This window comes from Tachyglossus aculeatus, chromosome X1 (genome assembly GCF_015852505.1).
Source record: "Tachyglossus aculeatus isolate mTacAcu1 chromosome X1, mTacAcu1.pri, whole genome shotgun sequence".
NCBI classification, from domain to species: Eukaryota; Metazoa; Chordata; class Mammalia; order Monotremata; family Tachyglossidae; genus Tachyglossus; species Tachyglossus aculeatus.
Window position 1 is genome coordinate 120,444,711 of NC_052101.1, and position 14,201 is coordinate 120,458,911.

The 14,201-nt window shown below is 48.1% G+C and overlaps 1 protein-coding gene across 1 annotated transcript; it reads right to left on the reverse strand.

Moving 5' to 3' along the window:
* IQCN (IQ motif containing N) lies at nt 1-14,201 on the reverse strand. The gene is made up of 3 exons (XM_038740087.1): nt 14,158-14,201; nt 5,940-5,998; nt 1-2,853 (listed from the first exon to the last, which is right to left on the reverse strand). The coding sequence occupies exon 3, from the start codon at nt 2,841-2,843 to the stop codon at nt 222-224; it is 2,622 nt and encodes an 873-aa protein (XP_038596015.1). The 5' UTR covers nt 2,844-2,853; nt 5,940-5,998; nt 14,158-14,201; the 3' UTR covers nt 1-221.

Genomic DNA, 14,201 nt, shown 5'->3' on the forward strand with positions numbered 1-14,201 from the left:
CTCAGAGACGTCCCAGATGGGTTGCGATTCTTTTATTACAGCTCAGACAAACTGTGGCAGGTAGATGGAGAACGGTGCAGTGCAGTCCTAAGCCACAGGCACATTGTACTTCAGGGGTCCCAGGGAGCATACTCCTCCTTCGCCTGCACCTGCTAGACCAGCTCATTCTGATTGTGAAACTCCCTCCAGGCAACCTGCGTCATGGGGACTGCCCTCTGCTGCTACCACAGAGCCCGCCGAGCCTGGTACCCTCGCCAGGCAGCCTGCAACACCGTGGCTGCATTCGCCAATTGCTTCCACTTGCTTGGTTTCTCAGGCTCCTTGTGCTCCTTGAGTTTTCCACTCTCCAGCCTGGGGCCTCTACCCTTCCTGCATGCAATGTCGGTGTCTGTAGAGCACCCACATGCGTCAGGGCAACAGGATCCCATACACGTCGACAGTACCAGGCCGGGTGGTCCATCTATCTTCTGGCCCAGAGTCGTATTTGGGAGCTCGGACCCACAGGTGCCGTAAGAGCCAGTTTGGCATGGCTGGAGGTGGCAGTGTCCTAAGGGTCTCTTCTCCTGGCAGCAGATGATCTTAACAAGGGAGGTGGAGAGCTGGTCCCAGGTCATGGATTTCCGGGTGGTATAGCCCCGCCAGGCTGCCTGGATGATGATGGCAGCAGTGTTGTGCCTGCCCAAGGTTCGTCGTACCATTAAGCCTTTCCAGATGGACTGTATGAAAGTAGCTGCCATATGCTGCTGGGCTACATTTTGCCGAACCTTGAAGCCCCTGAAATAGGACTGGATCACCAGGATAGCCCAGAGCTGCTCCTCGTTAATCTTCTGAGTTGGGTTTGCTTCCAAATCCATCCAACTAGCTACAGAGAGTGGGGACTCCTCCCTTTCTGAGAACCTCTGGGGTACTTTCACAATTTCCTTCCTCCTCAGCAACTGATAGGCTGGACGTGAGACAATCCCACCTGACGCAGTCCTCAAAGACTGCTCCGATGGGCACGGGATCTTCTCGGAGGGGGCGAGGGTCATCAGGGTGACGAAGCTATTCACATTAACTCCCAGGATCCCTTTGGCTAATGCCTGGATGACCATCGATCCCAGCTCCCCTTTGAGTATGGCTTGGATCAGGTCCTCTTTCTCCTCTGGCATGAGAACCCTGGATAAAGCAGCTCCTAGCTCCCCTTGAGACAAGGTCTTTGCTACCCGAACCCTTACTTTGGGCTGGAAGAGAGCTTTAGTAATGGTGTTTCCCAGGTCCTTCTGGGATAGGGCTCTCATCAAAGCAGGCTTCAGCATCCTCTGGGGCAGAGCTTTGGCTACGTAAGTCCCCAACACCTCACTGGCCAAGATTTTGATCAAGGCATCTTTAACTTCTCTTTGAGTTAAAGCCTTCGATATCAAAGATGCCAAAAATGACTGGGCAATGGGCCAGGGGTTTATAAGTTTCAGTTGCATCTGAGGTGGTGTATAGGTCTCACTAGTCCCCAAGTGTTCCTGGGACCAAGATTCAACTTCCCTAGTGCCCAGCTGCTCCCAAGGTGATGTAGGAGTTTCTGTGGACCCTGAGGGCTCTTGCAACCCAGTCTTAATTACTTCTTCCCAAGATGCTGTAGGAGTCTCTCTGGCCTCTAAGTGTCCCAGGGACCAGGTCTTAATTGCTTCTTCCCAAGGTGTTATAGGAGTCACTCGGAACCCTGATTGTCCCTGGGACCAGGACTCAACTTCTCTACCTCCCAGGTGTTTCCAAGATGGTGTCTGAGTCTCGCTGCCCACCGAGGGCTCCTGGGACCAGATCTTAATTGCTTCTTCCCAGGATGGAAAATGAATCTCTTGGGCGCCTGAAGAGTGCTGGGACCAGATCCTAACCACTTCTTCCCAAGATGGTGAAGAAGTCTCTATGCCCCCTGAGGGTCCCTGGGACCAGGACCCAACTTCTCTAGCTCCCGGTTGTTCCCAGGATGGTGTGGGAGCATCACTGAACCCTGAGGGTTCATGGAACCAGACATTAATTACTTCTTCCCTCGATTGGGGATGCATCTCTCTGGCCCCCGAGTGCCTCTGGGCCCAGGAGTCAACTTTTCTATCTTCCAGATGTTCCCAAGATGGAGAATGTGTCTCTCTGGTCCTCGAGTGTCTCTGGGACCGGGACTCAACTTCTCTATCTTCCAACTGTTCCCAAGTTGGCATCCGAGGCTCTCTGACTCTTGGCTGTCCCTGGGACAGGGTCTTTATCTCTCTAGCCTCCAGCTGTTCCTGGACTGAATTCTTGATCGCTTGTCCTTGGGACAGGACTTCAAACACTCTGGCCCCTAGCTGTTGCTGGATTGAGGCTTCAGCCCCTCCAGCCCCCACTTGTTTCTGGATTGGGATCTTACTTACTCCCGCTCCAAGATTTTCCTGAGAAGGTACCATTAATGCCAAAGTCATCTGTCTGTTCAAAAGACAGAACTGGCTCTTCAGAACCTCCTGGGGGTTTTCTGATGATCTCCCTGGATTCCAGCACTGCACAGACTCTGGTAGTGCCCTACTTCTCCCCTCTGGCACACTCAGGCTGTGCTGTCGCTCATGCTCCCAATGTCCCAAGACCCGGGCAGTTTCCAAACGTTGTTGGGTATTAAAATGGTGCCAGGCATCATACATATTCTGTGTGGCCTCATCCTGGGAACTGGATCTTTGGTGCTTTGGATGGTTCGCTTTAGACGAATGAATAATGGAGGCTGCCTGGGTCAATAGCATGTCCAGCTCATCTACCAGCACGCTGTTGAATTGGTTGTCTGACTGGGTTGGCTGGGCTGGGTCTTGATGGTCGGCTTGCTGTCCTTGCTTGCTGTGATAGTGCTCCATTTCTACAGGTCTGGGAGAGCAAGAAAAGCAGATGGCACTCTGACAGTACCGGGGATCTCTCCTCTCCTCCCCACCACCCCACAAAAACAGCAAAAACCCATTCTATCCCCAACCAGCGGGTGGCAATGGGGCAGTTTGCCCATTCTGAAGACCTCTGCTCTTAAACCAGAGACCCAGTCCCCGCCTATCCCTGCTCTTCCCATTTCCCTGTTCGGCTAAGGGATGGGATGGTCAGGCACTTCCAACCCGGGACTTTTGGGAGGGGTGTTTGTACAGAGAAGATCCTCCAGGGGAACAGGATCCTGGTCTTTATTTCTTCCCAATGCCCTGGGGATTCTGGCCTCAGAGACCCTGCTGAATAACCCCACCAACCCCACCACACTGTTGGGCTCCTAAGCCCCTCAGCACCAATTGCCATTCCCACCAGGGCCAGACTGAGGGCTCCCTCTGGGCCAGACTGAAAAGAGGGGGTGGGTCGGGGAATGTTGCTTGAGGAGAGGAAGTTCCTTTCCTTCCACCACACGGGCTTTGGGGTCAGAGGTCATGGGTTCAAATCCCGGCTCCACCAATTGTCAGCTGTGTGACTTCGGGCAAGTCACTTAACTTCTTTGTGCCTCAGTTACCTCATCTGTAAAATGGGGATTAAGACTGTGAGCCCCCTGTGGGACAACCTGATCACCTTGTAACCTCCTCAGCGCTAAGAACAGTGCTTTGCACATAGTAAGCGCTTAATAAATGCCACTATTATTATTATTATTATCACTTCTCTCCTACCTGGCTCTTAGTGGCTCCTTGGGCCTGAGCCAGTTAGAGGGGCATGGAGGAAGGAATCATCCGATTAATTAATCAATCAATCAATCAGTGGTATTCATCGAGAGCTTACTGGGTGCAGAGTACAGTACTAAGCACTTGGGAGAGTACAGAACAACAGAGTTGGTAGACGCTTCCCCAACAATGAATGAATGGTAATTACTGAGCCCTTATTGCATGCAAAGCTCTGTACTTGGTGCTCGGGAAAGTACAAAACAATAGAGTTGGTAGGTACGATCCCTGCCCACAAGGAGCTGACAGTCTAAAGGGGGAGCCTCTTAGTACAGTGCTCTGCACACAGTAAGCACTCAATAAATACGATTGAATGAATGGTCCTACAAGACTGATGCAGCTTACACTACCCACCGGGATTTCCCTGGCCCTGGAAGGCCCTATCATTCAATCGATCAATTGTATTTCTTGAGGGCTTACTGTGAGCAGAGCACTGTACTAAGCACTTACAGGACTAAGTGCTTACTGTTCTAAGTGTTCGTACTAACCCCTAGAGATGCGAGGTACAGAGAGGGCATTCCACTGCATCACTGGCTCCCACTTGCCAGTAGCAGCTCAACCTTTCTCTCGCAGGCAGACTCCCGGAGACAAGAGCCCCTCCATTAAAGTAGCAGATCATAGAGAATGCTGGCTGAAATCCTCTCTTCCCCTGGACCAATTTCCCCTGAACAGACTGACTCAGAAACTACTCATGAGCTGGGAAGTCAACCACTACAGCCCACACCCAGAATGCTGAGGTCACAGGGTTACCCTTCCCTGCACGAGCAGTCTGTCGCTTCATCTCTCCTACCCCAAAGAGCATCTTAGGGCAGGGAGTTGTTTTGTGTTGTTCAGAGGTCTTTTCAGGCCAGGGAGGAAGCCTCAGTTCACAACGGGGCTGAAGATCTTACTCCTCAACCCCACCTGGGTCCAGTGAGTGTGAGCAAAGAGCAGCTGAAGCCAAGACTTTGAGCTCGTTAGGGTCTTCCCGGTGTCTTCTGAGGAGATGTTCCTTATAAACCATGCTGAGAAGCAGCATGGCATACTGGATAGAGCATGGGCCTGGGAGTCAGGTCATGGGTTATAATCCTGGCTCTGCCACTTGTCTACTGTGTGACCTTGGACAAGTCACTTAACTTCTATGTGCCTCTGTTACCTCATCTGTAAAATGGGGATTTTACATTAGGCTACACTAGGCCTCCCCATACAGCAAGCCAAGCTACCCGAGAAGGCACACGATAACCTCTGCGGCTGACATGCCCCAAAGCCCTCTCTCTCACAGGTGAGCTTTGCCGATAGCCACCTGTGACTTCAGAGCCAGGGAGGATGACAGATGGGAAAGTTAGGAGGAGTGGGATAAGGAGAGAAGATGAGAAGTTCAGTTTTAGACATATTGAGTTTGAGGTGCCTGTTGGACACCCAAATGGTGATGTCCTGGAAGCAAGAGGAAATTAAGTGGGAGGTTGGTGCATTAGATAAGTGACAAAAGGGAGGATGTGATCAAGCCAAATCAGGGATGGAGCCACCAGCTGGGGTGATAGCTTTGTGATCTGACACTTTATGACTTGTCACACTTTTATTTCCTGCTCTGAAGCCTTTGAACTCTACAAGGGGCTCACGTCTATTGGGCCCTCTCATTCGGAGCTGGGCTCAGCTATGAGCCTTTTTATCCCTCTGCTGTCCACAGGCAGCAGTGGTGATCTCCAGAGGGGATTGAACTATGCCAATGGCCACTTGGGCATTTGCCCGGTGGCTTAAGGGGTAACATAAACTCACTTTTTTCACTTTGTATGTGTTGGCGTGGAGGGGAGGGCTCAAGCAGCATTATCTCTGGCCTGTTCCTAACTTCATCCCTCTAGACTGTAAGCTCGTTGTGGACAGGGAACGTGACTACCAATGCTGTTGCACTGTGCTCTTCCAAGGGGCTTAGTACAGTGCTCTGCACACAGTAAGCACTCAATAAATACCGTTGATGATGATGATGATGATCCACTTTAGTGACATTACTCAGGACATCTCCAATCCCCAGACGGCCCACCCTGGAAGATCCAACAAGGGGCTTGGCAGCATGGAAATCTGTAATTTATTTATTTATTTATATTAATGTCTGTCTCCCTCTCTAGACTGTAAGCTCATTGTGAGCACGGAATGTGTCTTCTTACTGTTATATTGTACTCTCCCAAGCACTTTTACAGTGCTCTTCACACAGAAAGTACTCAATAAATACGACTGAATGAACGAAATTTACCCCTCTTTCTGAGAAGAGTTGGACTGACCCTGACCCGGACTTCTTACCTGTCGTTAGTTGGGGTTCCAGACCATTGATGGTGACTTGTTTAGTTGCAGCCTTCTGCCTAGAGAGTCAAACAGGAAAATGGAAAAAAATTGAATTAAAACCCCCAAACTCCTCAAAGGTCAGAATGAAATGAAGATTCCAAAGATGCAGCCACCTATCAGAGCTAGGGAGAGGTGAAGTCAGATCAACAATTGGCATCTTGGGCTCCAAATCTCAGAGAGCTGAGCCAGAGGAGGCAGGGTCTGAGGTGACAGAAAGGTAGCAGGGTCTGGAAGAATTGTAAGAATTGCGAGTCCTTAGCAGAACCGTGCCAGAGTAGTAGCTGCCACCTCCTTAGATTGTATGCTCCTTGAGGGTGGGGAATCACTTCTTTTCCCTTCATCGTAAAATAAATACCACTGACTGATTTTACTCTCCCAAACACTCAGTACAATGTTCTACACATAGGAAGAGCTCAATGAATACTACTGAATGTCAGTGTTCCACGCCCCACTCTATTGCGAGAAGGACCTGCTGCCTGCCCCAAGCCCTGCTTTGTCTCTACTATACCATAAAGTTATCAGTTTGGGTGTCCCGAGCCCCTTAGAATTCCACCCTCCCAACCCTCCTCTCCTTTCTCCCCACATAAGCTTCATCACTGTCCTATTCCAGTGTCATGAAGAGCCACCATAACCCTGGAGAGCAAAACCATCCATCTCTTTGTGTCATTTATGGGACAACGATTGGCAGAGCACCCTTTGGGACTTGGTCTGATCTTCATCCTGGCCCTCACCCTCTCCATCGCTTCAGGAGCCTGGATTGGAAGGAGTTACACAGAGGATGACTCAGGCTCTGGGTGTTTAGATAGAGGGCAGGACAGAGGGCCCAGCTCCAGAAGGGTGGAAAGCCAAGGTTCCACCCCACCGCGACTACGGAACAAAACCCACACATTTCTAAACTCCTCCAGAGATTTCTGAGCCCTCCTCCTCTAACTCCCTTCCCCCTGCCCCTTCCCAATTACCAAGTCAGTGACTGCAAACCCAAATATAGCCAGGTAACCCCGGGGCCCAGGTGTTGGAGGACATTTAGGTAGCAGTGCTTCTGAGCAGTTCTGGAGACATTTCATTCTGGTGTCATTTGCTCAGTCACTACCAGATGGCCAGGTCCTCTGCCCTCAGAGATTTCCTGCGGCTATCCCAGGGCTCACTGTAGTCAATCAAACAGCACCCCTTTCCACTCTTACCTCTATATGCATAGGCAGTGCTAATCAATCAATCAACCAATCCTATTTATTAAGCACTTACTATATGCAGACCACTATACTAAGCACTTGGGAGAGTACAATATAACAGAGCTAGTAGACACACTCCCTGCCCAGAACAAGTTTACACTCTAGAGGAGGGGACAGACATTAACATAAATAAATACATTATGCAAATGTACATAAGTGCTGTGGGGCTGAGGGTGGGGTGAATGAAGAGTGCAAATCCAAGTACACGGATGATGCGGAAGGGAGTGGGAGAAAAGGAAATAAGGGTTTAGTCGGGGAAGGCTTTGTAGTTGGGGAGAATGATCATCTATCGGATACGAAGGGGGAGGGTGTTTCAAGCTAGAGGCAGGATGTGAGCAAGGGGTCGGTGGCGAGGTAGATGAGATTGAGGTACAGTGAGTAAATTGGCACTAGAAGAGCAAAGTGTGCAGTTTGGGTTGTAGTAGGAAATTGGGAGGTAAGGTAGGAAGGGGTAAGGTGACTGAGTGCTTTAAAGTCAATGGTAAGGAGATTCTGCTTGATGCAGAAGTGGATAGGCAACCACTGGAGGGTCTTGGGGAGTGGGGAAACATGTACCGAACATTTTTTGTAGAAAAATGATAAAATAATCTGGGCAGCAGAGTGAAGTATGGACTGAAGTGGGGAGAGACAAGAGGCAGGGAGGTCAGCAAGGAGGCTGATTCAGAGATCAAGGCAGGATAGGATAATTGCTTGGAATAACACGGTAGCAGTTTAGATGGAGAGGAAAGGACAGATTTTAGCGATGTTTTGAAGGTTGAACCAGCAGGATTTGGTGACAGATGAAATATGTGGACTGAATGAGAGAGATGAGTTGAGGATAATGCCGGGACTACAGGCTCGTGAATCAGGTAGGATGGACGTGCTGTCTACAGTGATGGGAAAGTCACGGGAAGGACAGGGTTCTGGTGGGAAGATGAGGAGTTCTGTTTTGGACATATAAAGTTTGAGATATCTGAGGGACAGCCAAATAGCAATGTGCTGAAGGCAGGAGGAAATGTGAAACTGCAGAGAAGAAGAAAGATGAGGACTGGAAATGTAGATTTGGGAATCATCCTCAAAGAGATGGCAGTTTGTTCATTCATTCATTCTATTGTATTTATTCATTCATTCATTCAATCGTATTTATTAAACGCTTACTGTGTGCAGAGCACTGTACTAAGCACTTGGAAAGTACAATTCAGCAATAAAGAGAGGCAATCCCTGCCCACACTGGGCTTGCAGTCTAGAAGTGGGGAGACAGACATCAAAACAAGTAAACAGTCATCAATATAAATAAATAGAATTATATATAAACATCAAAACAAGTAAACAGGCATCAATATAAATAGAATTATAGATATGTACATATATATACAAGTGCTGTGGGGCGGGAGGAATGCAAAGGGAGTGAGTTGAGGTGACGTGGAAGGGAGGGGGAGCTGAGGAAAAGGGGGGCTTAGTCTGGGAAGGCCTCTTAGAGGAGGTGAACCTTTAGTAGGACTTTGAAGGGGGGAAGAGTGATTGGCGGATTTGAGGAGGGAGGGCGTTCCAGGCCAGAGGTAGGATGTGGGCCAGGGGTCGACGGCGGGACAGGCGAGATCAAGGCACAATTCATTTGTTCAATATTATTTATTGAGCACTTCCTGTGTGCAGAACACTGTACTAAGCACTTGGGAGAGTACAGTACAACAATAAGCAGACACATTCCCTGCCCACAATGAGCTTACAGTCTGGGGGTAGCTATGGGAGCAAATGAGTTCGCCAAGGAAATGGGTATAGATAGAGAATAGAAGAGGACCCAGAGCTAAGCCTGGAGAGTGGAATGGTCAGGATGAGAGGGAGAGGATGAGCCTGTGAAAGAGACTGAGGAAGAGTAGCCAAGAAGATAGGAGGAGAACCAAGAGAGGACAGTGTCAGCAAAGCTGAGGTTGGATACTGTTTCCAGGAGAAGAGGGTGGTCAACAGTGTCAAAGGCAAATGAGAGGTGGGTGGAGGGGGTTTAGGATAGAATAAAGGACATTGGATTTGGCAAGAAGGAGATCACTGGTGACCTGAGAGGGCAATTTCAGAGGAGTGAAGGGGGCAGAATCCAGATTGAAGGGGGTCAAGGATAAAATTGGAAGGGAGGAAGTGGAGGCAGTGGGTGTAGACAGCTTGCCTAAAGAGTTTGGAGAGGAATGGAGGGAGGGAGATGGGGCAATAAATGGAAGGAGTTGTGGGGTCAAGGGAGGTTTTTTTAGGACAGAGATACATGAACATGTTTGAAAGCAGTGGGGAGGAAGCCATTGGAGGGTGAACAGTTGAAGATGGTAATCAGGGAGGGAAGAAGGGAGGGGGCAAGCATTTTGATAAATTGTGAAGGGATTGGGGTCAGAGATGCAGGTGGAGATGGTGGATTTCAAAAGGCAGGAGATCTCCTCTTGAGATACTTCTGGGAAAGATGGGTGAGTCGAAGAAGGGGCAAGAGGAGGGAGGGACTGGAGAGGAGCCAGGGAGATTTTAGGGAGATCATGTTGTATGCTTTCAATTTTCTCAATAAAGTATGTGGCCAGGTCATTAGGGGCAAGATATGGTGGGGGGAGCAGGGGGACAGGGGGTTTGAGGAGGGAGATAAATGTTTGAAGAAACTGGTGAGGGAAATGGGCACGGGAGTCAAAAAGGATCAATCAATCATATTTATTGAGCAGTGCACTAAGCGTTTGGGAGAGTACAATATAACAGAGTTGGTAGACATAGTCCCTGCACACAACAAGCTTACAGTCTAGAGAGGGAGACAGATATTAAATAAATAAATAAATAAATAAATAAACATGGATTAAATAATGTTGCCAGGCAGAGGCAAGTACAGAGTTAAAGCAGGCAAGGATAAATTTGAGATGTCAGGGAGGGAAGTGTGTGATTGTAGACTACAAGCTCATTGAAGCGCTTAGTACAGTGCTCTGCACACAGTAAGCGCTCAATAAATACGATTGAATGAATGAATGAATGAATACTAGATTGTAAACTCCTTGGGCGCAGGAATTATGTCTACCAACTCTATTGAATGGCACTCTACCATGTGCTTAATACAGTGCTCTGTACACTAGGTGCTCAATAAATACTATTGATTGATTAATTAATTAATTAGCATGAGTGGAGATAGAGACACTCATGCTCTCTGAGGGGGGCAATAGCAAGCTTTGACTCTGGGTTCACCCTCCTCCCTCTCACCTAGAGATTTCTCTTCTCTGGGCCCACCAAAAGCCTTAAACTGGCCCAGTCTGAACTCGTTCTTCCTTTAACATTCTCCTGCTCCCTTTTCCCTGCTCTGGCTCTTCCTATTTCACATCCCTATCTTCCTCTCCCTTTTTTCATTCTTTCTCCCATCTAGTACTCTGCCTAGTTCTGGGTCCCCTTCTATTCTCCACTTATACCCACTCCCTTGGAGAATTCATTCGCTCCCATGTCTTCAACTACCATCTCTATGCAAATGACTCCCAATCAATCAATCAATCAATCGTATTTATTGAGCGCTTACTGTGTGCAGAGCACTGTACTAAGCACTTGGGAAGTACAAGTCGGCAACACATAGAGACAGTCCCTACCCAACAGCGGGCTCACAGTCTAGAAGGGGGAGACAGAGAACAAAACCAAACATACTAACAAAATAAAATAAATCGCATATATATCTACAAGTAAGATAAATAAATAGAGTAATAAATATGTACAAACATATATACATATATCCCTTTCCAAATCTACATCTCCAGCCCTGATCTCCCTCCTCACAAAACCATGACCCCCAGCTCTCCTGCCAGAGTCATTCTCTGTCAGAGTTGACACAAGGTGGGGGTGGTTTGGTTCCCAGAATCCTCTGGCTGCTAGTGATGATATCCTAGAGCAATAAAGGAGAGACCCTATTGCGATTCCTTCAGGAGCCAAGGACTGGAGACAGCTCTGACATTTGCTCTCAGGGTTTTGGTAATGTTCACTGCTGGGACCAGACTGAGAGGATTAAAGGGCCCTGGCAGTTACCAATATCTGAGCGGATGAGAGGTTCCCCAGGCCCCACAAAGAGTCCATTTCCACAAAGCTGTGAGAAGTTCCTCCTCTCCAGGGAACAAAGGGGATAATCTGGGCCTGTTTATCGCAAAGCTATGGCTCCCCTCCACTCTCAGGACTCTCGCCCGCAACCCCACGCCCATTTCCTGCAACTGCCCATTTGGCAGCAAGGATTGGAAAAGGTGGCAGAAGAAGGGGTAGCCCAGAAGGGGGCGTTACACCATTGGGCAGATTCAGCCTGGGCAAAGCCTTCTTATCTCCTCCTATGTTATCTTCTTGAGTAGTCCTCCCTACACCATTGCTCTCCATCCTCCCCATCCCTTCCCCCACTCCCGCTCCCCCTCTTGGGAAAACGGGCCAGAGAACAAGCAGATTAACATTTCTGAAACCTAGATAAGGTCTTCTCTGCTCCAAACCCCAAGGCCGTGGAGCCTACTTCCTGGCACCCTCCCCCTACATGTTGACGGGGGAGGTAAAGCAGAAGGGCCTGGAACTCCAATTATGGAGTGGTGAACTTGAAAAAAGAGGAAAAGGAAAATTCAAAAGCCAAACATATCACTCTGAAGCGGGCCAACTGGAATCGATAGCTCTTTGAAGGAACCTATTTCTCCAGGGGCAGAGACAGGGAGGGGCAGAGCAATAACTCTCATCCTCAACAGCCCCCAGAGCACAGAGCCTGAAGGCGCTCCCTGCTGGTGGGCTGGACTGAGTTGGGCAGGAGATCGAGCTGGGCAGGAGATTGTGCTTCTCCCCAAGGATAATAATAATTATGGTACTTGTTAAGTGCTTACTATGTACCAAACGCTGTTCTAAGCATTGAGTAGACACAGCTAATCAGGTTAGTCACAGTCCCTGTCCCACATGGGGCTCCCCTTCTTAATCCCCATTTTACAGATGAGGAAACTGAGGCACAGAGAAGTTAAGTGATTTACCCAAGGTCACACAGCAGATATGTGGCAGAACTGGGATTAGAACTCAGGTCCTTCTGACTCCCAGGCCAGTGCTCTATTTACTAAGCCACACTGACAAACCCAAGAAAAGAGGAAGGGCAGCAAGTGATATGTCTACAAGCTACAATTACTCTCCCCTTCTCCAAAGCCTTACTGAAGGCACATTCATTCATTCATTCAATCGTATTTAGGGAGCATTTACTGTGTGCAGGGCACTGTACCAAGCGCTTGAGAAGTACAAGTCAAGTACAAGTACACATCTCATCCAAGAGGCCTTCCCTGACTAAGTCCCACTTTTCCTCATCTCCCACTCCCTTCCGCCTCACCCCGACTCGCTCCCTTTGCTCGTCCCCCCCTCCCCGCCCCACAGCACTTATGTATATATCTGTAATTTTATTTATTTATATTGATGCCTGTGTACTTGTATTGATGTCTGGCTCCCCTCCTCTAGACTGTGAGCTCGTTGTGGACAGGGATTGTCTCTCTTTACTGCTGTATTGCACTTTCCCAAGTGCTTAGAACAGTGCTCTGCACACAGTAAGCATTCAACAAATACGATTGAATGAATGAATAAAAGGTGCATGGCCTCGTGGAAAGAGCACCAGACTGGGAGTCAGATTCCAATCCTAGCTCTGCCAATTGCTTGCTGTGTGACCTTGAGCAAGTCATTTAACTGCTTTGTGTCTCAGTTCTCCTGTTCTTCCTCCCAGTTAGCCCATGAGCCCCATGCGAGATAGGGATTTTGTCTGACCTAATTAACTTGTTCCTACCCCAGTGCTTAGAACAGTATTTGACACATACTAAGCACTTAACAAATACTATTTGAAAAAAAATCTAAGACTGGGGAGTTTTCTCCAGCTCCTCATTTCAACACAGATCCTGCTTTTTGTTGATTTATTAATGAGGAAATGGCAGCACCAATGAGGGGGGTGGGGTGGTGGTGAATGGAGTGCACATAATTTATGTAAACTACCTCAGCCATTAACTCTCTTTCAGATTTGTTTGGAACGGTCCAGCCCAAAAGATCATTTTCTCCCAACTAAATCATACATTCTGTTAAACTTTTACTCAGTGCCCACAGTGCACAAGGCAGTGCACAGGCAGCAAGGCCTAGTAGAAAAAGCATGGGACTGGGAGTCAGAAAACTTGGGATTTAATACCCAGCACTTAGCAAAATGTTTGGCACATAACAAGTGATTGATGAATGCCATCATTACTACAGAGGTCCAGGGCCTGTGGCCAAGAACCTCAAAACCTAACACAATTCATTCTCCCCACCTTTCTTTCTCCTGATGCCTGATTTTAAGGCACTCTACTGGCTCTCTCCCTCTTACAACCACTGATAGTACTTCAGTACAAAAAGATCAGTCAATCCGTCTACTAATTCGGTTGTATTATGCTCTCCCATGTGCTCAATATAGTGCTCTGAATATAGTAAGTGCTCAATAAATACCACTGATTGATTCCTATTCTCTTCTTCCTCCTATGTCTAATTTATTTTCATTCATTCACTCAATCATATTTATTGAGCGCTTACTGAGTGCACAGCACTGTACTGAGTGCTTGGGAGGGAACAGTACAACAATAACTAGACACATTAAGTCTTCTCCCCGACACTCCCTAACACCCACCCGTAGATCTTGTTGTGGGCAGAGAATGTCTCTACCAATTCTGTTTTATTGTTATATTGTACTCTTCCACGTGCTTAGTACAGTGCTGTGTACACAGTAAGCACTCAAATATGATTGATTGATTGATTGTTATATTCTACTCTCCCAAGTGCTTAGTACAGTGCTCTGCACACAGTAAACACTCAATAAATAAAATTAATTGATTGATTACTCCTTAAAGGCAGGACTCCCATCTACTAACTCTATTCACTCTCCCAAGTGTTTAGTACAGTGCTCTACATAAAAGTAGGTCCTCAATAAATCCTATAGGATGATGGTTTGCGGAAGCTCATGAATTCAAACTCACCTCTCCCAGCATTATTCTTCGCAACCCTGGACCCCTCAAGGGGA